The 25,981-nt window shown below is 40.1% G+C and overlaps 1 protein-coding gene across 2 annotated transcripts; it reads right to left on the bottom strand.

The window, feature by feature from the left end:
- Positions 1-5,761: 5,761 nt before the first annotated feature.
- On the bottom strand, positions 5,762-24,559 carry LOC146711885 (protein kinase C and casein kinase substrate in neurons protein 3). 2 transcript variants are annotated; one of them, XM_085454921.1, is made up of 10 exons: positions 24,317-24,559; positions 21,663-21,730; positions 15,517-15,673; positions 15,151-15,386; positions 12,940-13,095; positions 11,341-11,516; positions 10,481-10,601; positions 10,329-10,399; positions 10,152-10,231; positions 5,762-8,514 (listed from the first exon to the last, which is right to left on the bottom strand). In XM_085454921.1, exons 2-10 carry the CDS (start codon positions 21,720-21,722, stop codon positions 8,405-8,407), a joined length of 1,167 nt encoding a protein of 388 aa, XP_085311047.1. In that variant the 5' UTR covers positions 21,723-21,730; positions 24,317-24,559; the 3' UTR covers positions 5,762-8,404. The 2 variants fall into 2 exon arrangements, with proteins under 2 accessions (XP_085311047.1, XP_085311048.1); XM_085454922.1 differs by lacking the exon at positions 24,317-24,559 and adding an exon at positions 23,868-24,115.
- Positions 24,560-25,981: the final 1,422 nt, after the last annotated feature.

Raw genomic sequence — 25,981 nt, 5'->3', positions numbered from 1 at the left:
AGAAAGCGCCACACTGGGCAAACTTTATTCTTGAATAAAAAGAACAGAAACCAAGATGCAGTGGGGTGAATTTTTCCATATAAAATTTACTTGGATGATTGAGTGAGGGCCACATTTGCTTTGATTGACAGGTGTCCTTTCATAGGGAGCTGTTAGGCCTCACATTCCTAATTCATGTCAACGCCACTGTGTTTGCCCTTTGGAGCATTTTAAATGGACAGTCTGATTTAAATGAAGACTTACCATGTGGCACAGTCCCCTTCAGAAGTTTGTGCTTCAGATCTGGTGAATGAAATTCTAAAGTTTTATTTGCCTGTTACCTGTGAGTTGATATGTCCACGTGTGGTCTCTGTTTTCCACCCATGCAGGCAATGGAGACTATGAAGTGCATGGTGTTTTGCTCCCTAGCTATTGCTAGCAACACAAAACAAAAGTGCACTATATTCACGGGGAGGTCCTCGCCGGTGCACTGTGTATGGTTTATTTAGAGAGTCGGAAATACACAGCAGATTTAGTGCAGATCAGAGGCTTTACAGTTTTACTTTTTATGCATGCTGCTGTCATCTTGTGAAATCCGGGTTTGTCTGGCTAAGTGGGAAGTCTGACTTGAGTGGATGTTCTAGCTGTAAATTCTGACTGGGATCCTGGGATTTCAATTAATATGCAGCATCAGCAGGCCACCCTCGCATTCAAATATGACAACTTCTAGATCCAGAAAAACAACTTGGTGGCAGCCAAAAAGCTAGCATTGAGGTTTCAGAGTGCTGAGTCCAAAACCAATGGGGGTGACATTATGGTGAGTAGGCACATTCAACATCCACCCATCTATCCATATTTTTTTCCACTTATCCAATTTAGGGTCCCAGAGCTGGAACCTGCTCCAGCTGTCATTGGGTGAGAGGTTGGGTGCACCCTGGGCAGGTTTCAAGTTTATTACAAGTTTATTAAGGCTCTCACAGAGAGACAGACGCCCACTGATACTCACATTCACACTTAAACACATGATTTAGAATCACCAATTAACCCAAGGTGCTGGGAGACAGTCCACACAGGGGTAACATGCAAACTCCACACAGAAAAGCACCACCCAACAGGTGAATTTGAATCCAGGACGTTCTTGCTGCGAGGACAGTTCTACAGGCAGAAACATGGGTGTGCCATGGGCTCCCCAGTTTCACCCATCATGGCCAAATTGTACATGGAAGAAGTGGAAAAAAGAGGGCTTTGCTATCCTACCCTGGAACACCACCAAGCCATTGGTTCAGATATGTGGATGACACCTGGGTGAAAATCAAATCTCAGGACGTACCACAATTCACGGATCACATTAACTCGGTGGACCGACACATCAGATTCATCAGGGAGGATATTAAAAATGGCAGGTTAGCCTTCTTAGACTGTGAGAGTTCCTTCAGTAATGGGGGACATCTAAAAGCTGACGTGTACCGTAAACCTATGCATACGGATCAGTATTTAAAGTTTGACTCTCATCATCCACTGGAGCATAAACTGGGTGTCATCAGAATGTTACAACACAGAACGAATACCATCCCCACTGACACAGTGGCCAGGGAGGCAGAAGAACAGCACATCAAGAAGGCCCTGAGTAAATGTGATTATCCCAGCTGGACTTTTGTCAAAGCTGGGAAGGCGCCAAAAGAAAGCTCCAGCTGATCCAGGAGAGAAGGACAACCGCTGCCTAAGCAAAAACTTGTAGTCATGCCGTATGTGTCAGGAGTATCGGAGCAGTTGAGACGCATTTTTTCTAAACACTGTGGCTTTTAAACCCCAAAACACGCTGGGCCAAAAACTGGTCCACCCCAAGGATCGGGTCCCCCGACACTAACAGAGTAACATAGTGTACGCTGTTAAGTGCAGGAGGATTGCCAGGATTTATACATCGGGGAAACCAAACAACCTCTGGTGAAGCGGATGGCACAACACAGAAGAGTGTGGGGATGAACAAAAGTATTTTACCAGCATAATATAATCTGCAGTATGATCATTGCTTTAACAATGTAACAGATAGCTTTAAGATGGCCTTAAGATGTTTATGCATACTGTTATCATATTAACCTTGTATTTCAGATGCAGTTATAATTATTTTATACACATTGCATATCTGTGCTTATTTTGAGTTGATGTTCGGTTCATTAAGGGTCTTAAGCTTCACTGGCGTGACTGTCCAGGTGATACATACTGAGGGAAACTAGAACATAGAAGAAACTGCAATACATGCTTACAAAACACTTATATCAGGTCATTTTTATTATCATTTATAAGTTCATATTTTTGTATTAAGCTTTTAGTAGAGGTTCTTGATTAAAACATTTATTTAGTAGATGACATATACATAGTTTCAGTTCGGTTATTACATATATGAGAGTGGCTTCTGTCTCTCTGTCTGGTGAGAGGTCAGGAGCTAGTCGGCGAGGTGAAGTAGGGTGCAATTGTGGTTAGCGCACACACACACACACACACACACACACACACACACACACACACACACACTCAGTTAGAGAGAATCATTTATAGGTGAACGTTTAATCATGTTTTGCTTGGGGTTGCAAAAAGAGCAGTTTGTCGCAGAACTGCTGCTGATGTGTCAAGATGACAAGCGAGCATCCGGCAGTAACAGGATGTACCTGTCATGAAGATGACGACAACGTTCTTTTTAAACTGTGTTAAAAGTCATTGTGGTTTTGATCTGATCTATGTATAAAATGTATCTGTGACGTTGAAGGGGCGTCATTAAATTTAAGCCCAGGTGATATAAAATATCTGTTTATGCTTTGATTAAGTCGAAGATCAATTGCTGTCTGTGGTGATCTTCCCACGCGTGTATTAAAATCATCGTTTGCCTTCACCCGGCCGGATCAGTGTGGTTATTCTTCAATCACCTCTTGTACCCTTCCTCAATATTGAACCCTTAACATTTTGGAGGCTCGTCCGGTTATTGAGGAGGGAGAGTGAGTTAGAGGTTTGGACGGGGAAATCCGGGGTCCGAGGTGGTCAGACGGGCAGACTTGACCAGTGGTCAAAAGTGAGTGGACGCACGCCGGCGCATCATATCTAAAAAGGTAAGACACTACCTGTTGAATTATTTCCAAAGTGTGTCAAATTGGGCTGTGAAAATTAAGTCTACTCACTGAAATTACTGGTGGATGTCTGTTTTGATTTTGATTTTGATGAAAGTCTCTTGATAGTATTGAGGATATAAATGATTGAATGCGGTTGGACCGCTTAAGGATTTAATACGGTTGGACCGTGTAAAGCAGTTGAAATGCTGAGTGGATTTAGTTTAATAGGTAATTGGTGAAGTGTTTGTGACAGTAAAGTCTCAATTGAATATAAAGCCGGGCTTGGACATCAATAGAATTGCTGGCGTGATTTTATGGGGTGTTTTCAAAGTAATTAAAGTTTTTAGGACGGGAGCGGTGCTCCTAGGACTGCACCAAGTTCAGGGGTGGGAACCCCCTCCCTTTTCCAGACGTGGAAAAGGGTCCTCCGGCGTGAGGTTATCCCAGGTGGCACCTGCCAATGACTTGGGACCTTGGTTAGAAATAGCCACTGGTATCTACCAGTTTGTCGCCCGGGACGACGGGGTGCAGTGTTTGGACAGGTAGAAACCGGGTTTCGGGCGTGAAACCTTAACTTAAAACTTCGGGCCAGGACTCTGCAGTCTATTTACACCTACAGGCCAGTGGAGGATTTTTCCATGATGAGGATGTACACATCCTGGACAGGGAGGAACGCTGGTTTGAGTGCGGAGTCAAGGAGGCCATTTACGTGAAAAGGGAAAGACCACCTCTGAATCGAGGAGGGGGCCTAAGGGTACATCTTTCGCCATCTTACAATGCTGTGATTGCAGCCATTCCCCAACACGCTGATCAATGGCCATGAGTACCATTCACAGTGGTTGTTGATCAATGGTCATGAAGATTTGCATAATTATGATGAAGGAACTGACCTCACTCTACCTCATATACTAGCTTTATGCAGAGGTTAGAAAATCATCCTTGCTGCTTGTAAACTATCTGGGTGTATCTTGTTTTGCTGAATTCAGATGTCCAAGTCCATAAAAAATCAGTGACCATAGCATCACAAAACAAGTTATTATGAGATTGTAAGTAATGATTTTCTCTGTGTTGAACTGCTACACCCAATGCTGTGTTCCTCCACCTGCCAAATCCAACTTTAACCTCTGATCACTGTCCTATTTTTCTGCTGCAGAAGGTAAAAGTCGCTCCATAGGCTAATTGAGTTGTTTAAAACCAAACAGCAGACATGCTTAGAAACTCTCTGCTGAACATTTGAGTACATAGAGGCTCTGTTTGTCTCTCCTCACTAGCTTGTGGAAAAGAAAACAAATGCTTGAGTTACATTCATCAAGTGGCTATTAAAATGAATGAATAATGATCTTGGACTGTAGCTGCTGCAAACAAAGTGTTTAGCATCAGATTACCAGTCTGTCAGTGTTCACAGCTTCTTTTTGCTGCGCCCAAATGCCAAATTAAAACAAGATTGGAGCTTTGAAGACTTTCTTCTACTCATGCCTTTTGTTTGCTAATGCAGCTGCTTTTCTGTGACTATCAAAATCCCAGATGAAATCCATCACAGCCCTTTTCAGCATACCTTATGCTTGGTTTTATTTGAAGTTTGTACCATTTCAAAAAGCACTGGCAAACTGTAGAAAAAGAGTGTCAGAGCTCATGTGAGATCGTCCGTGACTAAAGATCAGTGTGTATTTGCTGCAAGCAACCAAACTGTCATCAGGTATGAACGCAGAAGGAAATTCCTACTAGGGTGACATCATTATCTCCATTACTGCTATGGAAACAGACGTGCCACTATCCTCCCCTGCTTGTATTCAAGGCAAAACAGTGTGAGAGTGAGGAGTGTAACAATGCTCAGTCTTATCATTTTCACGTTTTGCTATTTGCCAGCTTAAACATAAACATCAGGGTGAGGTAGTTTTCTTGGCTGGCGGCCATGAGCTGATGTAAGAATACATCTGACGCTGCAGAGGAGTCATCGAGATAAAGAGCAGCGTTTGACCTGGACACAGCTCTCTTGACATGGACACAAGACTTAAAAATGACTGTGTGTGTGTGTGTGTGTGTGTGTGTGTGTGTGTGTGAGTGTGAGTGTGTGTGTGTGTGTACATGTAATAACATCCACAGGGAGGACTGTGGGACTCCAGGGGGTGATGTCATAGTGATTCATAACACACACACACACACTAATGACTCTTTTTCTCTGTCTCACACAACACACACTTTCCATCCCACATCTAATAACGCTTCTTTTGTTTGTGTAACAGGTTCGGTTTTTATTTTAAAAAGACAGGGGATTTGAAAGGTCATACATTTACATGACAAAGAATGACACACAGCAACAGCACATATAGAGATACTATAATAGGCAAACCCAGCACGTTCCTCACTTTGGTAAAGATGCTCTCTGTGATAGTTACAATCTAATAACAGAAGATTAGATATTACAGACAGACAGAAAGACTAACTGTTCCCCAGGAGTTACCCAGAAGGAACAGTGTGACATGCTAAGAAATATTACTATTCCCCATGACATTTTCTCCTTTTCTAAAAGCAACTCGATGCTTTAATGACTTTAGTCCCATAGCAAAGATCATTGTGAACCATAATGACAGATAATAGGGCTCACCTGGATGTTGCACCTTTAACTAAAGGTGCAACATCAAAATTTTTAAATTATGAATGGACTTCATCTTTAAGCACTCTTTGATCTTCAAAGCCCTGCATGCACCTCATTTATGATTTTCGTGATAGAGTTGCTAAACTTTGAAAGGCCTTCTAACCAGGAGGGGACTCCGAGGTTCAGTGCAAAGGCGCTTTCACATCTAAACCTAATATTTTCGATTACTTGTGCTGCAGAGTTGAACAAATTTGAACTTAAAAATGAGGCAGGCAGCCAGCAGCAGGCAGGTGAGGTGAAAAAAGGCTTTCTTGGAAACAGATTTACTTCTTGTATGCAGGTTGGATCACATAGCTAGTTGGGCAGTTTTCTGTTCTCTCAATTGCTCTACAGATCTTTACATTTGTATCTGTTTGAAGTTGTGTATATTTATCTGCTAAAATGTTTCCTATAATGAACTTTCACCTCTGTACCATAGTCGGGTCTTTATCTTACAAAATAAAAAGGGGAATTTGTTGTGATTTGGCGATATATGATAAAGCTGAACTGAACCTCTCCCACAGTCTTATGGTGTTTTACATGAGGTGGCACATTGATGTGCAAGAGGTAACTGATAGTTGTGTGAAGTCATATGTATGATCCCTGCAATCCATGATTTCCATTCCAATCCATTACAGGTTTTTCTACATTGCGATGTTCTTTGCAGATACTTAATGCCCAAAGTGACAATGAAAACAGCTCGTGTTAACACTGGAAAATCTATCACAAGTAGAGGAATAAGCAGGTATAACAAACACAAATAGAAATGAAGTAGTCCTGAATAAACATAACGGGGTATTAAATAACCCCACTCAGACATTTTAGTTGCTAAAATAGCTCGGGCCCAGCCTTGCACAATGTCTTTTGTGAAAGCCCACAAGCCACTGGCTGACCCACTATCCCAAAATATGGCTTCTAATGACTGTAAAGCTGTCCTGTTTATATGCTGTGTGAGTGATAATGAATAACAAAGCGTAGGAATACAAAATTTAGGGAGTGTGTAAAAATAGAATGCAATGTATGCTAACAAGGCCCAGCTAGGAAGTTTTGTTGTTTATGTCAGCATGTTATTAAATCTGTTTTTCAGCCTTCATCATATTTTGTAACAAGGCGTGAAAAATAAGTGTGTTTTATAATAACCTGCAGTTTAATATACCTGCTTGTTTTTAATGTAATACGTGTTAACAGACCTCTAACAGTTACTGGTTCAGTTTAGCAGGTACAATACTGGTGAAGAAATATTACACCATAAACTGTTTCTTAAACTGTAGTGTCATTCCAGCGCAGGGTGTTAAACTTGGACTGACTGATTGGGGTCAGTGGAAACAAACTAGTAGTGATCGTGTTGCCTTCACAAAGAGTATATGGCAACCCTGACTGCAAGCATTTCCCTCACTGATGCAGAGGCTGGGCAGAAAAGGACAAGCAATAAGAATTTCAAAATGATGAACAGCTGCAAATTGATAAACACATTTGAAGCAATATAAAAACATTTAGTTGTGTTTTTAGCCTTGTTGGAAATATTTGGTGTGTCTGTTTGTCTGCTGTAGCTGGTGCTGCTAAGGTCACATTGAGTGGATTTTAAGAGCATTTTCTCAGCTTGAGTAAGAGTGAACCAAAACTGTAAAGCTGTGAGCCCGAAAGAGTAAAACCAGCGAGGTGAAATATTAAGAGTTGCTTGAATATTCTCTGGATTCTCTTCTGGGTTTGCCACTGGGTTCAATCTCTTTCACATACAAATAGTCAAGCAATAAATTCTTAATAGGAAAATAGTGATGAAAGCTGATTTAAGTCAACTCTGTATGAACTAAGACAGCATTGGACTTTGTGGGGTGTGAGTGGATGCTGGTGTGGGTAAAACAGCTTCACTGTTGGCTAACTGAGGGTTATACAGGATTCCTAATGACTTTCTGTTCCTTTAAACCACAAAAACAGAAGAGAAATACAGTCGACATGGCTTTCTGCATCTATTAGGCTGACTCCAACTGTACGGCTGCTTCGGAATAATTATAATCACAGTTTTAGCAACGCTTTCTTCATATATTGTGAGGCTTTGTGAGCATTTTAATTGCATGAGGCTTAAAAACAGCTTAAAGAAAATAGCAGTCCCACACACATTTTATTCAAGGGATAAGCCAAGGGGTGGCAGGAGATGGCTGCTGTAGACTAGCCCTGTGGCCACCCCACATAACCAATAATGACACCTATTAAAGGGCTATGTACAAACATACTCATACATTCTCTGACCTGCAGTGATTTTCCATGCAGGAAAAATAAAAATCCATGTGACGATGGATGTAATGGTCTTAGCTTGGCCACCCCTTTAAAATGTTCTGGCTACACCACTGACTCCAGCACCAAATAACTGTGTACCGTTATACTCCAGCATGTTATTTCTTTCTTTACATTAAAGCATTGTTTATTTATATGGCTTCAATACAAGTGGTCTATGCATAGTGTGTATATTAAAACATATATCAAAAGTCCTTCAAGAGATTACAAACCTGGGCACTTTTAAAAATCTCTGTATGTCAAAATCTCCATCGTCTTGTGCTGACACGCTTCTTTGGCTAACAGCTACTTTATGTGGACTTTTACAGCACTGATTTTGTGTTTTTTAGATGTTTATATATTTACTCAGGCTGTCATGTGGTATTTGATATAACAAAGATCTTTCACATTCAGGTAACTACACCACCTCCACGTAGTTGGCTGGGTAAAGCCCCTCCCACCCATCATCCTTCTTCCCTCGACACCATCCTTGGTCATCCTCATCCTCGATCTTTAGAAACTCTTCACCTGGAGGGAGGAAGAGAAAATTAATTTCTGTATTTGTTTTTTAAAACTATTGCAACATTTTTTTAAACATCAATTCAATTCAATATTATTTATATATAACAGTCACCTCAAGGTGCTTTATATTGTAAGGTAGACCCTACAATAACACATACAGAGGAAAAACCCAAAAATCATATGACCCCATATGAGCACTTTGGCGACAGTGGGAAGGAAAAACTCCTTTTTTAACAGGAAGAAACCTCTGGCAGAACCAGGCTCAGGGAGGGGCGGCCGTCTTCTGCAAACAGTTGGGGTGAGCGAAGCCTTATAACCCTTATTTGTTTTGTCAGGCCAGCAACCATAAAAAAGAGCCTATAACAGTTTAAACATATATTTTATTTAACTGTAAAATCAATGATTCAAACCATTCTGCTTAGTAATTTCATGTAATAATAGTCGTAGTACATTTGAAATAAAGCTGCTTTCAGCAAGTAAGGCACCAAAGTGCAGTTTCTCTAACGGCCACTTGAGGCAGCCTTCAAAAGCTAATACCCAAAGATTCACCGATAAAGTTGCAATCGATACATAAATATGTTTCTAGCTTTATTTTCAAGCTGATATACTAAAGTTCAGAGAAGGCAAGATGGGTAAATAAGGGCAACTAATCAAAATGTACAAAAGCTATCAAATAATCTGGGAAAACTTAAAGAGTAACAAAAAAAAAAAAAGAGGAAGACCCTTGGGATTGAGACACAGATGAAAAGAATCACTAAAGGAAAAAGTAAAAATAATGCAAGGCATGAAAGGAACACAGCCTTCAACATATAAAAAGAAAACAACCAAAAGACACACTAAAATCAGACCAGACCTGAAAAATGTGGTGCAGACACTAACAGAAAGATGAGATAGAGGAAGGAACTGCGAAGTATAACTGCAACGAATAGCAACCAAGACATGAAACAAAACAATGCTGAAACTCATTACCAGAATGATCGTGAACTAGAAACAGGAACCAAATAAGGCGCACTATACTAGGATAATAAAGATGTGAAACAGGAACCCAACAATAATCAAAAACTGTGAGAAAAAGAATCTAAAAACTTAAAATCAACTTAAAACATTGAGACCAAAATACGTCGGCACTGCTGGTCTCTGTATATTTCATATACTTTTGTATACTTGGATTGTTAACGGTTATTTTTTTTGATGTACAGTACAAATAAATGGCTTGACTCGACATTAATGTAGCAATGTGGCCTCTTTGAATGACAGCTTCAGGTCACTGAGAAAAGCTTTTCTGCTGTTGACCATATAGGATGCAAAAACCTAACAGAGGGTCAGTTCTGACTGGCTACCCCATTGGAATTGAAAGTTTGCGAGCCAATGAGTGTGCGGTTTCATACGACAGCTAATCCTCCACTTTGAAATATGGTATGGACTTAATTTTGTATTCAGTGTGAGCCAGAATGTGTGACTGAGCCCATACACTAGGCAGGAAAGTATTTATGTGAGCCCTGCGCCCTCTCCTCCAAATATGGTCCACATTCTAGCTCCAAAAACATGACTGCAGCCTTAAAGCCAAATCTGAGGCTTCAAAATATGAATATACAGAGACGCGGCTGAGTTCACAGTGACGTCATTCATCTTGCAGTGTTTACCTGCTTTAAAGGACAGCTCATCTGTCTCCTGGCCGACGTAATCATACAGAGCTCTTACTTTCACTCCCCCGATCATCACGCTGTCAGTGGAAAAAAGAGAAGAAAGAGATTAATCTTTGATTGCTTCAAAAAAAGCTAGACAACATTAACAGTTCCCGTTCGGAATAATATCCTCACCTCTTCTCTATTGTTCCTGATTTTTCCACTTCTTTTTTCCCTTTTTTGCTTTTCTTTTCAGGTGTCCATTCCTGAAAAAACATTGGAATATAAGTAACTAAAATAAAGTGCACAGAGTTAAACTTAAAATGCTGGAAAATAAAGGGAAATACCTGGAAGTGAGGCCAGTCAGTTGGCATGCCCGGGCCGTGGGTGTTTTTCCACCAACGAAGGTCCTCTTGCTCATCGATGGCCATCAGTGTGTTGTGGAGCTCATTGTACACGGCCCGCACACTAAATGCCGAGAGATAAACACAAAAATCTCAAATTTGATTTTAATCTATGCTGATCCGTTCCTAAAATTTTGCTGGAAGAGATCATCTCTCCTCTAATAGTCCTACTTATCAAAAACAGTCGTGCTGTCTCGTGTGAATTTTGGATATTTTCCACAGCTCTTTTCTCACATTTAGCTTCAGAGAGGTTCACACTGCTGGAAATACCCTGTGTCCTTTAGGTATAGTATGTCTCATAGTACTTAATAAACACCATGCTATAAGAAACCCAATGATCTGGAATATATGTTACAAATTTTATGTGTACTCTGGATACTGATGATTATATAATTAAAAACATACTTAATTCACTTACACTGCAATCCGGGACACTTTAAGTTAAGTGTTCCCCCCAAATTAAGCAGATTAATAGTGTATATAATTTCTCTCCTCTCCCTGTGGCTTTGGCTCATTTTTATAAAGTAATTAAGTTGCCATCGTATCCAGTATTTCCTTTATCAGAGTAGAAGAGAGTCGGTGATGTGCTAATATGTAGTGGTATAGCTTTTAATTAGAGGTAAATTAAGTCAAATTATTGATTTCAACATACTTAACTCTAAAGACAGCCCGACACAAGCTGCAGGGTTCACACATAAGACGAATCTGTGCTACTTGTTTAATCAAATACATCAATCCTCTAATCAGCAGCGGCAGCAGCACCTTTTCTCAACACCGCACACGTACAAAGCACCGTGCTTCACCTCTCATTGTTGGTAATGTCCAGGTGTTTGTGGATGGAGAGGAAAGCCTGTTTGAGAAATACAATCCTCTTGCGCTCCTCCTCCTGTGATTGGTCAAAGACGGACTCCATCTCCTCCATGTAGCGAGGAGCATAGTTGTTCACCTCCTCCAGGACCTTCTCGTAGCGGGCACGGACCTGAAAGTATTTCAAACCAAATTGGCAAATAAAACTTGAGCGGTGGAAATCTAACTGTCAAAAAAGCAAAACAAAAATTGTATTAAATGTGTGTCGAATGTCTTACACAAAACATTTCATCCCACTAAAAACATGCGAAACAAAGAACTTCAACAACAGTCTTCTAAGAAAAAACTTTGATAAACTGAAGCTAGCTCGCCAAGATAAACAAAACCATTTCAAAATGATTTCACCAGGTTCAGTCAGGTGATTAACTGATATAAAAATATTAACAAAGCAAAAAATTGCAACATTTAACCTCCCATAGACTATGCAGTCACAACTGGTAATGAATTTTAACTTGATATAACGCTTCACCCCAGTGCTGACATCACAGGTTTCCTGTGAAGTAGACATTATTACAGTACAACAGCAGAAACCACGTCATAAACTTGTGAGAGGATATGAAGATGACTGATTTAAACCACACGAAACATTTCCAGCACTCTTGCACTCCTTGGTCGCTCCAATCTGTCCCGTTTGTATAATTTGACTGTTTTCTGCGCTACTCTGGAGACTAACTATGCTGCTGATTGGTGCTGGCACCTGTCCGTCATCCTGCCTTCCTCAATTGTTTGCTCCTTCTGTGTTTTACCTGCTGCCACTTTGATTCATCTGGCGCCGTACTCCAACCGCAGCGGGGCTAATTATTGCAGCTGCTTTAAAAGGGGCTGTCAGGCCAGGGAGCAGTCTTTTCCATGTTTGGAATGGTTACTTGTACTTTGGTCACGTAATTTATAGTGAAGGGTTTACGCCTGCTAGGTTCTGATTCATCAACCTGCTTGTTTTGCTCTCCACTTGGGGGATTTGTAAATTAGGAAAGGTAACAGTACTTCTACTTATTGTTCACCACACAGTTAGATTCCTTTTATTAGAGATACTAGTAATAAGGGTCTTTCTTTTCTCTCTAACGTTTGCTTTGGACAGGCTAGTAAGACGTGTAATTAATTTCTTTGCTTTTGATAACTAGAATACAGATATTACATACTTAGCATGTGGAGTTGCATCCACATGCCCTCTGATTTATTAGTTTAAAACCATAAAGGAACACAATAACCTACTTAACAGTCACTAAACCTTTTCCCTGTGGTTTATTAATGTCACTCCCCTTTCTCCTGGTAAACCAGGATTGTAACAGGCACCCTTCCACCGAGCATCAGTGGTAAGGTACGGATCTACTCATGTTCCAAAGTGAGATTCCTTAACTCATCATTCATGCTTCACCTGTTTTAATTAATTAATAATTATGCAATAGTATTTTTTTTTAATGCTCCGTGGCCAGAAACTCCACAGTGCACGTAAGACAAAACTTACAGAAAGTTCAAGAAAACAAAATTAAAAAAATAAGGAAAAAAATAAGAAAGCAGTGACATGTGGTGTGCACCTTCTCGGCCTCCTGTTGAGCCACTTCTCTCTCCTCCTGGATCTTCTTCTGTTTGTCTATGGAGACGTCCGGGTTTCCCTGAGCGTGTGCCTCTCGCTCTCTGGCTACCTGCTCTTTACGGCTCACTTTATGGTATGCTCTTCTTGCTTTATCCAGCTGTGGATGCAAACCAAAGCACAGACTGACTATATGGAGTCAATGCACAATAGATAGGGATAGAAATACACCGATTACACTAACACCAATTCACTTACAGGCACTTCAGAGGCACTTAAGCTAAGATGCACCTGACTCTGAAAAGCACATTACTGAATAAATTCATTTTGAAATAGCAGTGCATTAGCTTCCTGTTTTCTAAATATAGTATTTGAATTGAGGCCATTTACTTAATGAGAAACCATCTGCGATGCCACAGTCACTTCTAGTATATATGAAAAATTGATCCCCTAAGGGCTCGTCTTTTGAGGCAAAATTATATTTTTGATGCATGTCCCTTGCTGCTCTCATTTCACTGTAAGGTACAGATTCAAGTGGCTCATTGCATCAGAACACAAACACTCTTGAGAACTGGGTTTCTGGCACTGGCACAAAATAAAGCTTGGGAATGTCACAGAGAAAAGGCTCCCAGAAGCGAACATTAAAATGTCATGATGACCAGAGCTGTCTGGAGTGGAGCTGTGAAGCCATGGACTGTATATAAAAGATGTATTGATGCCCTCTAGTGGTTACAGAGACTTTACATGGACTCCACTAGCACTAAGTTAGACTCCAGAGTAAACCTCCAGAGAAGCTAAGCAAAATGAAGTTAAGCAGGAAGTAGCAAAAACTGTAGTTCCTCTGGTGACCACTTGAGGCTGGCTTCACGAGAGTGAGTGAATCTCCACAGACTTCCATGTTAAAATGTTCAACTAGTGTGTGTTGCACCTGGGTAGTTTATCAGTTTATGAATGCAACTTGCGAACCAAACATGCTAGCATTCACTGATTACTTAGCATCCTTTTACTCATATAAAGTGCAACAACAACATGGCAGCTGACATTATGGCTTCAAAATGCAGAGTTCAAAACCAATGTGTAATCTCAAGATGGCTACATCCTCATTTTATATATTATCAACAGTTACACTGCTAATAAAACATGTGCGTAGCCTCTCAGGTCGGATAAATGAAGCTAATGTGGTTGCTAAATCTTTAGAAATCTAAAACAAAAACACATGACTTCAACCTCTCTGATCACTTTGGGGTTTTAACCACTAGAAAAACTAAATTAAATTGAAAAAAAATATTAGCTACGTTTTTCTTTAGGAACAGGTGTATTGCTGCTGGAGCGCGAGAACTACACTCCACTTTTATCTCTCAAAATCAGGAAGGAAAATATTGCATCGGTGAAGCTTATTTCATTAAAGATTTCATTAAATGAGAAATAATTTCAAAATGGTAAATGAACTGGTTCTTATATAGCGCTTTTCTACTCTTCTGAGCACTCAAAGCGCTTCACACAACTTGTGCATTCACCCATTCACACCAGCACATTTTTCTAGATGCTTTCTAAGTAACATTCATACACATTCGCACTCCGATGGATGCTTCGGAGAGCAACGTGGGGTTAGTATCTTGCCCAAGGATATTTGGCATGCAGACAAGGAGCAGCCTACGATCGAACCACCGACCTTCTGGTTAGTGGCTGATCGGCTCTGCCACCTGAGCTACAGCCAAATGGTCAAAATGTTGATTAAGTAAAAATGTGAGTGAGTGAGTGAGTAAGATGGTAGCGGTCTTCAAAAGCCTCCAGGCTGCAAGTTTATTGTTAATTTACATATCAGTAAAAACAAATTCTTTATTTTTTAAGACTGAATTTGGGAAGAGCTTAATTAAATGTAAAATAATACTGTACGTTTTGAAACTGCTTCTAAAACAAAGTGCTCAAAGAGGCAAAAAGCATGTGTGCAGAAAAAAGAAAAATAAGAACATATTGTTCAAAGATTATCCCAATCAAAGCAGTGTGACAAATAACAGCTGCCACAAGCGCCAAGACAAACTGTACTTTAGTGGCTGCCTCAGTATGTAATTTATTGCTTCACAACATACTAAACTAACTTTAACGTGGCATTTTATATCTTTGTACACAGCTCAGTGACTGAGATCAGACAAAAGCTTTTAATTAATATGACGATGTGTAACTACCATAAACAAATCTGGAAAAAAAATCTGACCTTTTTAAGTCGTTTGGCCCACGGCTTCTGAGCACGTGCAAACCCCGTCTCAATGTCGTGGGACTCCTTGAAACCCCCAAATAACTTCTTGTGGAAGGTGTCCTTCTGCCAGGTCCTGACCCGGTCCCCATCCTCCGACACCAGGGAGCGACAGATGGTGGCGTGTAGGGCGGCAAGCCTGTCGGCGGAGGACAGAAAACACTGCCAAGCCTTCATAAGAGAGCCATATAGAGGACCTGAGGGAGGGAGGAGGAGAAGAAGATGACACACCATTAAAATTACTGTTGTATTTCAGTAATAATTGGGACATGATTTAGAAATAAGATCATTTCCACGTTCATTATGTGTTGCGGTTACTGATCTTACTAGAGTCCACCACCGGCTTCCACTTGTTGCTCCATTCACTGAGCTGCTGGGCGTACTGCCTCTCCACGCGCGCTCTCTCTTGGAAACATGCCACTATGTCATTACAGGCCTGGAAAGCATCTTCTGTTCGCTTCGCAGTGCGCTGATAGTTCCCAGGCTGCCAGGACACAAAGAGAGAGGAAGATTTGCTTTCCACATCATAAACACATGAAGTGGATGGAAGGTTAAATTGATTTGATGCTTTAAACTCTAAGTCTTTTAATTTTTTGGCTTCAAAAAGTTAGAAGTTAACAAAAAATGTTCCAGTGTTCAGTGATTCAGTTTCTTTTCTTTAGTTTTATTATTTCAGTGCCAGAGAATCCAAAACGGTACATTTGTTCGGTGTATTCTTGGAAATATGGAGACCCAAAACTGAATAACACAAACAAAAAGATTACTCCAACTGGTATTACAAGCACACTGCTACTGTTGCTTGTTACTACTACTGCTTCTAATTTGTAATACTAGTAACATATTAAAAATAGACTAATATTATAAGTAGAAATATTAGGGCAAATATTCGCTGCCTGAAGCTTCATTTTTTATAGTAACTCAGTTTTGTTGTTTAGATTACTCAAAGCAGACCTATTATGGTCATTTCCAGCGCCATGTTTTTAATCTCGGGCTCTACTAGAGTAGCTTAGTATGTGTCACAGTTTAAAATAATCCTTATTTAACCTATGATGGATCTTGGTGCAGACCCTCAGTTAATCTTGTGTCCACCCCCTTTCCTTTAACCTAGCCGTCTTCTGATTGGCTGCCCCTCGTAAACAGAAGGTTTGAACAGCAAGTCATTTTGTCCTCAAGAAAAGGGAATTCAAATCTTCGTCTAAATTGTAAATAAATTTGCCACATATTTTAAGGGTAACTGTTTAACTACATTTAGTACAGTTTAAACCCTCAAACCCTTGAATGGAGCCGTGGATCCTGCATGTTCAAACCTTACTGCACACTACTAACATATCAGAAGCAATTTTCCTGGCAACAACTAATAATCTATACTCAAAATGAGATTTGATTGCAATACTGTGGAAGCTCATTGAGAGAGAGGTGAGAAGATTGAGCCCTCTCTTAACTGTTCCCTTAATATATGACTGCTCTCAGGAACTGCAAACAAAGCCTCCAACACATCTAAAGCTCATCAAAAGCTCACTAATTACATTTTGTGTTTAAAACAATGATTTGTTTTAATGGTTTTGTGCCAGAATATTTGTTAGCCAGAAACTGTAACTTTCTGGAGGTTTGCTGTCAGTTGCTTCAGCTTTCTGCAATGCTAAGCAGACTCCAGCTGCACACATTCACTCTACATATGTATAGTAAATATATATAGTATTGATTTCATTTACTTGTGTGTGTTTCTCTAAATGATCCTCTAAATCATTGTCATAATGACGTTTTACTAAGTTCCACTGAATAATGCACAGTACCACAGCTAAATGAAATACACCCATTACCGTCTTCCTGTTAATCGTGTTGTGCAGACGTTGGCTGCAGTTAAATCTGGGGTACAGCAGAGGGTGCTACCAAGGATAAGAGTGAATTGAGCTAAACAGCTAAAATAATTATTTCCACATGCTTCTTAATAAAATACCAACATGAAAAGAAAACTGAATTTTATTTTACTTTTCACAAATAATGTATGGAAAACTGTCTGACCAGATGATGACTGCTACATGAGACTCTTGCTGCTGTTTAATGCATGAAATCAAAATGTTGGATTCAGTAAGTGAAAGCATCCCCTATGAAACTGAAAGTCCACATAAGCGTGATTTCTTGAATGTTTAGTATTCCTTTGTTTTGTAGTACAAAAGACAAAAATATTAAGGTAGAAATGCTACCCTTCCATCATAGTCCTTCCATAGCTGTGACGCTGCAGCAGCAATGTAAGGCTAATCCTCCCACGTGCCACGAGTGACACTTCACTGGCACTGAGTTTCCGCTGGTAGCACAAATGCCGGCCACAGTGTGAGGCGCGGTCGAAGCCCGTCCATAAAAAGCCAGACAGAGTGAGGACAAGAGAGCAGCAGAGGCAGGGCCCTAAATGTAATAACATCTCTGAAGCAAGTGTGTTGTTTGTGGATGTGGAATTTGGAAATCTCTGCAATTTTCCTGGCAGCTGTCATCAGCTCCTTCTCAGCACTGACTCCTACTCTCTTTTTCACTTTCTGTCAGACTCTATCTGGTTGTCACTGACACATTTAGACAGCTGCTTCAGTGTGATTGTTCGCCATGCTGTTTTAAATTACTTGAGGCAATATAGTTGATGTAAATACCACAAAAAAAAAAAAAGACATGAGTGAACAAGACGTCCCTAAAGCCAATGTTTTACCTGTCAAACACACATGTAACTAATAACCTCAATATTGGGGCTCTGGTTACGGGTTTTGTACGTGTTGGATCACAGACATGGCTTACTTGGATAGCTCCAAGAGACTATAGTAAAACTGTCTGCGTGCTTTCAGTGCGTCATATACTTTTGGATACTGTAACACAGAATACGCTTCTTTACTTATTTTCTTTGGCAAATTCAGTGTAAGATGATAAGCCTCTAGAGTTACAACAACAGCCTTTTCTTGCAATGTCCAAAGTCTGTAATGGGACTCTTAATTAGTAGTTAATTAAATGCAGGGACAACAGAAAGGTCAGTTGTTGTTTGTGAAAAGTAGTGCTAGCAGCAAACATTAAACAAATATGCAGTTTTGTGCTTCAGGTAACTAAAGCAATCAACCGATGCATCTTTATTATAATGTGACATTTTTCTTAACTCATATTTTTCATATATCATACATATATCTCTTTTTCATTCTAATTGCAAATGATTTGTTTACTAATCCTGCATTTTAATGTTTCTGTTCAAGTGTCGTTTAGAGTGCTTTAAAGAGTGCTGCACGTAGAAGGACAAAGACCCTGAATGTAAAAGTTTTTCATTGTCTGTATTAACACCCTTCAAAAAAAGCAATCAGAGCCCTCCTCCTTCCTCCTCTATCCTTCCTTTCTTTTTGCCTCTGTTGTGGTTTGCACTGACTTTCCTCACTCGTCTGCGAATTAAGCAGAAACAGCTGAGGAATCCAGTTTGAGGCCAGCGGCAACGCTGCAGAGACCCAGTTGGCCAATAACCGAGGCAGATGCAAATCCGCTACTAGAGAATCAGTCCAAGCAACAAAAGCGGTATCGAAGGAAATGACTAAAGACTTCTGCTGAAAAAAAATTACCTCTCATATAAATAAATGATCGCATTCAAACTGTTAAAAGCCTGGCGAGTTTTCATTATAGAACTGCATTAGTGTTAAATGTAGATGAATGGATGGGATGATGAAATTGACATGTTCCAGATTTTATGTTTCACAACCTGCATATGTGTGTCAAGTTAAAGTATTAGCTGGTAGTAGTGTAGCAGTACCACAGTAGATGCTGCTCTGATGCTTCGTAGCTGTGATAAAGTTTTAAAGTAAATGTATAATAAGTAAAAGGTAGTGAAAGCAATGGCAGTAAAACTATTAATAAAAGATGAAATGGCATAAAAGAAACATTTCCAGACTATACTCCAAAGTGACTTTACCGCAACTCAAGCAAAGAGCAGATGACAGATTCAGGGAAAGCGAGTCAAAAATGTTTGTTCTAGAAAGGAAAAGAAAGTCTGTTACAAATCAAACTCTTAAATCTTTAGTTTTCTACTTGAAAACAAGTGAAAATGTGTTTGAAATATGTGATAATCGCATTTTTACTTTAGTAGCAGACATGCAGGTGTCACAGAATGCCCTTATTTAATATAACAAAGCATATAATAGCATATATAATCCCTTTATATAACTGTGGCATTAATGTTTTAAAAGGGACATGCACTGGGTCCAGAGACTGTTATCACTATGTATAAAGTTGAGGTGGCTTTGCCAATGCAAAACCGAAATGCTGAAGTTTGCAGTATAATGACAGGCAGGCAGCCTTTGAGCACGGCGGCAGGATGACACAGACGGGAACTGGCCTGGAAACACATCCAGCACAACAGGAGGCTTCCAAATTACAGGAGGGGAGAGATGAAAGTGGGGCAGCCAATTGAGGCCAATAGCAGACAAAGCCAATATTAAAGCGGCAGCACACTCAAATTAGACAGTCAGGCACTCTGAAATGTTTACAGCCTTAAAATATGGTGGCAAAACTGGGCTATGACTGGTAAACAGAGTGTACGGTAGTTCACAGAGATGGGTATATGGCCGATATGCTGTGTGTACATTTAGGCTTCGGTGAGAGAGATAATGCTTAGGATTTATCTTTTATGTTTGTGGAAACAGGTCTGTTCTACAGACTGTTTATTTTTCTCATTCTGTCTACGTTGGTGCTGTGAAATAAAAGCCACTTTTGTATTGTATATAAAAATGCAGCAGAAGGTCTAAACTTGATCCCTGTTTTCCTTTTGTGCTGCAGATTTTATTCTGTACCTCTCTGATGTCTCTGTTTAGTGTGAAGCTGCAGCCTGTTAAATGAGCTCGGCACTTAGCCTGCAGCCTCGTTATCACTGCACCAGGTAAAGAAACGATCTGGGACTGGGACACATCCATCATTAATATATCAGCGTGTCCTAAGCGTACTGTTGTTTTCTTATGGATTAAATAAACATGTTAATTAGCGACATCTGGAGATGCTGGTGGAATAAGTGCAACAATGTAATATAACCAAGAACTTTTTAGACTTCTTCTTGATACAGTTTGCACTGAATGGATCCCGATGGACGTGTAGCCCATTTTGGAGAGGAGGTTTTGAAACAGAAAATATAGTTACATTTTTAGATGATTTTTTAACTTAATATCTTTCTTTCTTAAGATTTCATTTTGACAGTTTTGCAGGGAAGCGTAGAAAGGAAAGAGGAGGAGAGAGAGTGGACTCAAACTCAGGCTTCTGCACTTCAGACATAAGGTAGAGACACCTGCTTAACTGCACCAGCCAAACCAGAACCCTAAGTAAGGCCTTTCTGTCAGTACTGGGAACACTGAGGCACCATGAGATACTTTACAGCACTCGTCAATTTATATTTATTCATCAAGCAGCAGCAGACCCCCTGATAGCAGTCACCTTCAATCACCACAGCCAGCTGCTTTGTGTATACATGTGGAAGTTTCTGCTATGGCTTGACTTCTAACATCTGTTTTAGTTGTCATTTGGAAATGTGTGCTTAAGAAAGTGTGTCACGTCCAAAGGCAGAAAAAAAATGGAGAAAGCTTCAAGGTCAGGGGGTGATACCTGTGGCTACAGAAAGACCTCGTGTCCCATATAATTCAATGGCAAGACAGTCCTCGGAGCTGATCTCTGTAAACACTTTTCTGATAAGTTTATGGGCTCAGTCAGCGATTTCAGCCCGTACTGAATAAAACATTAAATCCATTTTGTTTTAGAAAGGAGGATAATCCAGGATACGCCCGTCTCATCTTTGTGGTCCTGATGTAAATTCTTCACAAACAAATTAAGATGTATTAGCAGAATGCAAGCATTTCAGGTTTCTTTTTTTTTCCTCTACAAGGAGCTGCATAGAATTATTTCAGCTGTATTTTCATTTGCTACATACGGGCTGTCACTGCTGCTCCTGAGACTGAATTTCGGCCAGTTATGTTCCACAATGGGATCAACAGGAAGTGAAATGGCTCCCATAGTTCTAAGGCTAGCTGGTGGCAAGATATTAAGTATATATATCAAACTATTCTGTTAAGTCTCATGCAAAAAAAGAGCACAAAAAAAACAAAGAAAATAACTTTCTGTGAAAGCATTAAGTTTTTATAGGAAAAAAACATTTTTTATTTGGTCCCCAGACTCAGTCCAGACAAACACATAGAATAAGTCAATGAGCCAAAAGCCTTCAGCGAGAGCTGTGTTAAATCCTTGCGAGGCGGTTCGGAGAGTAACTATTCATACTTAAAAATGAAAACACAGCCTTGTTTAAAAAGTTGTGTTGCCTGAACGACAAAACTCTGGACTGTTTTGGCTGCATGTTCGCTCAGACTTGAGATACGGGGGGGAGCTATCTTGTGTAGTATATCTCCCTGTCCCATCATAAGGTATAAACATGTAAACACACAAAGCCAGAGCCCCGCACACACACACACACTGAGTACACATACCATCCAGAAGCTGCGATTGTAGGCATCTTCAAGGCTGTTTTCTGATGGCAAGGTCGACATCCTGTTTTCTGAGAAAGTAAAGAATATCTGATTAGTTTGGACTATATTTTCTATCATGCTGCCTTTCACTGTGATCTTTATGTAGCTGCCATTATCACCTTTCATTTATTGGCTTTAGATTGTTGCAGCTTCAGTATTTGGGACAAATGTTTGAAATAAGGGACACGTTTAGCCAAAATTATTTTCAGGTACAAAATGTAGATACTTCATAAAATTTAATACTTGAGTTCTTGTTTTATCAGACATGCCCCACAGACCTGACATCACTAACACCACTGTTATAATGATTACACGATAAACTACTGGATAAAACAGGGATTTTACTTTTATAAATTTAAGCTGCAAATATTAATTTAAGCTAATTACCAGTCCACTCTGTTATTTTAAATTTAGTTATTTTTACATATTCACTGTTTTCAAGTCTTTATCTTTTACTTTTATGTATCTATTTAACAATTTCCTTGGTTACTTTTGATGGACTGTTTCTCTGTCTACTGCATTTAGCTATCCCTTTCTCCTTGTTGTGTTTTTCAGTGCTCTTAGTGATAGCTCAGTGGGTGGAGATAACTCTAAATTAAATCAGCCCTTTTATATAATAATGTATTTGATCAAATTACCACTTCCCATAAATCCCTTGGCACCAACATGATTCACCACTGGCACAAGTGCTCCGGGTTGGAAATCAATTCTCTCCTGCTATTTTAGGCTCCATGACATGAAGGCATTTCATATCTGTTCAGATAAATAACTAGTTCAACACATGTCAGGACCCATGTGAGACTATACAGCAGGTGTAACACAGTGACTGAATCAAATATGGAGGCTTTGTACGCCCATCTAAGCGTTGGAAGTTGACGTGCACGTTAAATAGGACCGGGATAGTGCAGAAGCTCTGACAACACCAGCAGACCTGGACTGTCCTCTCCCAGCATTCCCAGCTTCTGAAACATGAGCTATCCAAAAATAAACAGGGGCTAAGGGTCGGCACATCCTATCACACACTCATTTTCTTCCCATGCTAGTCGCGCTTTGCTCATTTAATATTGACCCATAAACATCACACTTTCTTTGAACGTAATCATGCTCTTAGCTGAGTGTTACTTTATGTTCATGTGGTTCTACCTCAAAAAAAAGAGAAAGTTTTCCAGTTAAATATTTAAGCACACAGCAGCTTTGCTTCAAATCCTCGAAGCACCCAAAAGCTGAACTCCACCCTGACAGAGCCTTCGTGACTGGCCTGTTTTTCCTGCCTGCAGACATCTCCCCTCATGGCTCCGTTATGCTCACAATTAGATTCAATGATCTTCCCTCAACATCCTGCTGTTCACGGGGCATCACATGCTCCGCTAAGAGAATAATGTCCTGCCTCTTCCTGGCCTCAATCTGCCTCAGTTTGCTTCATCACCACCACTGAGGACTTGTAAATTACGCAACCCAGATCTCTGCAAGAGGTCATGAAAATAAAGAATACCCTCTCTTTTAACCCGTTTGACCCTGACTTCCTTTCCCTCTTGCTTTCTGGCTTTCCTCATTGTATGACCAAGTTTCCAGATAAAATGTGGGAGTGGGGTAGCTCCCGTCATGATATTAATTAATGTGACTACACGGTTTACTACAAACGGTATACTTTTTACTACGTTTTAGAGTTGCAACCACACTACTTGTGTCTGTGTAATAGCAGATTTATGTATAAATCCCTTATAAGCTGGTAGGAAAGTAAAATCTTTAACCTCCATTCTGGGTTAGCTGTGACTGACTTGTATGTCTCTCCTCAGGTTTATCAGCATTATGCTTCAGTTTATGTGTTTAAAAAAAAAAGAAAAGAAAAGTATGCCGTGCAACTCTGTATCTACTGGGAATGTTTTGTTAGTGACATACGCCTTTCAACAGTGATTTCATAACTCCTTAAATCAATTTTGAGATCCTCTAAAAATGTGGGACTGGCCTAAAGATTTAAAAACCTCCAGAAATATTTATATAAAGATGAAATAAAGTGATCCCTAGTGTCATTTCCAGTTAGCTCACTGTGACGTCTGTGGTATTAGTGAGGCATACCCCATTACTTCTTACTTTCTGACTTTAAATAAGCCACAAACTATGCATCACGTGGTTGCTTTTTCACACAAAAAATATACTACTACTTACCGCCTACAAGCACAAATCTATATCCACCATGAATCCTCCAGACTTTGTATAATATATGTGCATGTCAGATATAAAATTAGCTCCCCCCGATTCTAAAAGGTTCGCGATTGATTATCAGTATCTTGCATTAACTCAGACTTCATGGATCTAAAACTCCAACTTCTTCACTTGAAAACCCAACCAGCTGAACCCAGAGCCCGTTCAAGTCCATCTGGAGCTTTGATCCAACCAAACTCTCTCACCCCTGTATGCTGAACGCACTTTTGCACACACACTCACTCCTCCCTCTGTCCCCGTTTCATCTGTCATGCATAACTCAACACACACGCATTGCATAGAGGAAATATATAGGAACAACTGAACACAGAGCAGAAATAGGAGCGCCGTCACTCCATCTGATCTCACTGAAATGCATCCATTCAGCCATGGCAGGCTAATAGTTTCCTTACCTCTGAACGCTGGGGCCCCTCTCTCATTCACCCCCTGCTCTCTTCTTTTGTTTGCCTAGTTAAAACAGTTTTTTCTTCCCGTCTCCAGTCTGTGTGGAGTCTCTCAGGCTCTTTCCCTCTCTGTCTAGTCTTCTTTATGCTCTTCCTCACTCTCTCCAACTTTGATTTTTCCACCCCTGTTGGACAGTGTTGCTCCTGCTCTTCCCCTTTCTTTGGCCCACTGTTTGTGTCAGATGAGTTGGCTTTTTTCCCCCCTCCCTTCCTCCTTCTCCTCTTGCCTCCCTCCCTCAACGTCTCTCACTCTCTCTCTCCTCCTCTCTCAGTAAAACAGCTACAGGAAGCGTATTCCTCTTGTTCTTCGTCAAATATCTACTTTGTCTTTTTCCCTTTCATTTGGTCACTTTACCTCCCTCACACCACTGTTAATGAAGTGTGGCAGAACATTGGTTTGAGGTGTTTCTTTGTGTCTGTGTGTGTGCATCTCTAAGTGAGTCAGACAATAGCTGAGTCACCCAACCAAAGTTTATGTTTGGCATGTGTGTTTGGGAGTTAATAACCCTAGTAACCACCTTTTAGAGTTTTAAAAAGAAATACAAAGCAGCATGGCCAGATAAGGAAACTCCATCTCTCTGCGCTTGCCTTTAACCCCCTTTTTGCTCCCCACTATTTTCCCTTGGGATCATTTGGTAGGCCTGCTTCCACAGCTGGAGGATACATCCGGTGTGTGAGTGTGCATATGTGCATGTTTATGTGTTAAAGGCAGAGCTGTTTGAGTGCAAAGCCCTCTAACGAAAACTTGCCCGCACTCACATATGCTGCTTTTGGTGACATAAAGCCCCGTGCAGTGCTGAACTCATGAAACTTCTCCTTGCCAGAACATGCCATGTAAATAACTAGACAGCTGTACATTGCAGTGCTTACACACAGCTGCAACCTGCTGTTAGGAGACAGTAATCCTATGCTGGGAGTACTATAATCAAATGTGGAAGCATAGGAGACAGATATCATGACAACACCGTGAGATCCTGTCATTAAAATGATAATAGACATAAATGTCAACACCTGATGTCAGATCCCACTCAAACAGTACAATTGTATTCACCATGTACACTTCATATGTTTAACCCTCAAAAAGCCAAGATGTTTTAGTGATTAAAAGGACCCAGTGTGTTAAAGTTTTGTGTTTATCATGTGCTGTTTCCCTTGTGCAAGATGTATTGCACATATCTGCAACATGGAGTTAAAAAAAACAAAAAACAAAAAAAACTGAAACACTAAATCACATTTATTTAGGAATCCTTGTCTCTTCTTCTTACAAAGCAAATTTTCTTGTTTCAATAATACCACAAAATCATACTTTTAAATTTCAGGCATGTTTTCAACTATCCTTGCATCATGTTCATCCCAAAATGCAAATGAACTGGTGACTCAGTAACATCGCCTGTTTCTTCCATGCATCCTTTTTAACTTTAATTTAAAACTTTTTTTTTTGTATTTGAGGAATATTTTAAAATACTTTGTGCAGAAAAAAGCTCAGAATACTTATACATTAAAATATCTGAAAATCGGGACTTTAAAAGTGAGGTGCACTATGTGGAATAGTTACAAACAAATACATTTCAAAAATAGCCCAACTCCATGCATGTGTTTGGACTGTGGGATGAA

The sequence above is a fragment of the Copadichromis virginalis genome, linkage group LG4 (assembly GCF_057382275.1).
Source record: "Copadichromis virginalis isolate Kocher_CV1m ecotype Utaka linkage group LG4, C_Virginalis_male_GT1.1, whole genome shotgun sequence".
NCBI lineage: Eukaryota > Metazoa > Chordata > Actinopteri > Cichliformes > Cichlidae > Copadichromis > Copadichromis virginalis.
The sequence above is the reverse complement of the archived record's forward strand: the minus strand, read 5'-3'. Positions and strand labels throughout refer to the sequence as shown.

Bases quoted from the DNA above. Each gene is read 5' to 3' on its own strand.
- LOC146711885 (XM_085454921.1), bottom strand. From the start codon at position 21,722: ATGTCGACCTTGCCATCAGAAAACAGCCTTGAAGATGCCTACAATCGC. The intron at 15,387-15,516 runs GTAAGATCAGTA...TCCCTCCCTCAG, and splicing joins GAAGCCGGTGGTGGACTCTA to GTCCTCTATATGGCTCTCTT. The intron at 10,232-10,328 runs GTGAGGATATTA...TTCCACTGACAG, and splicing joins TCAGGAACAATAGAGAAGAG to CGTGATGATCGGGGGAGTGA.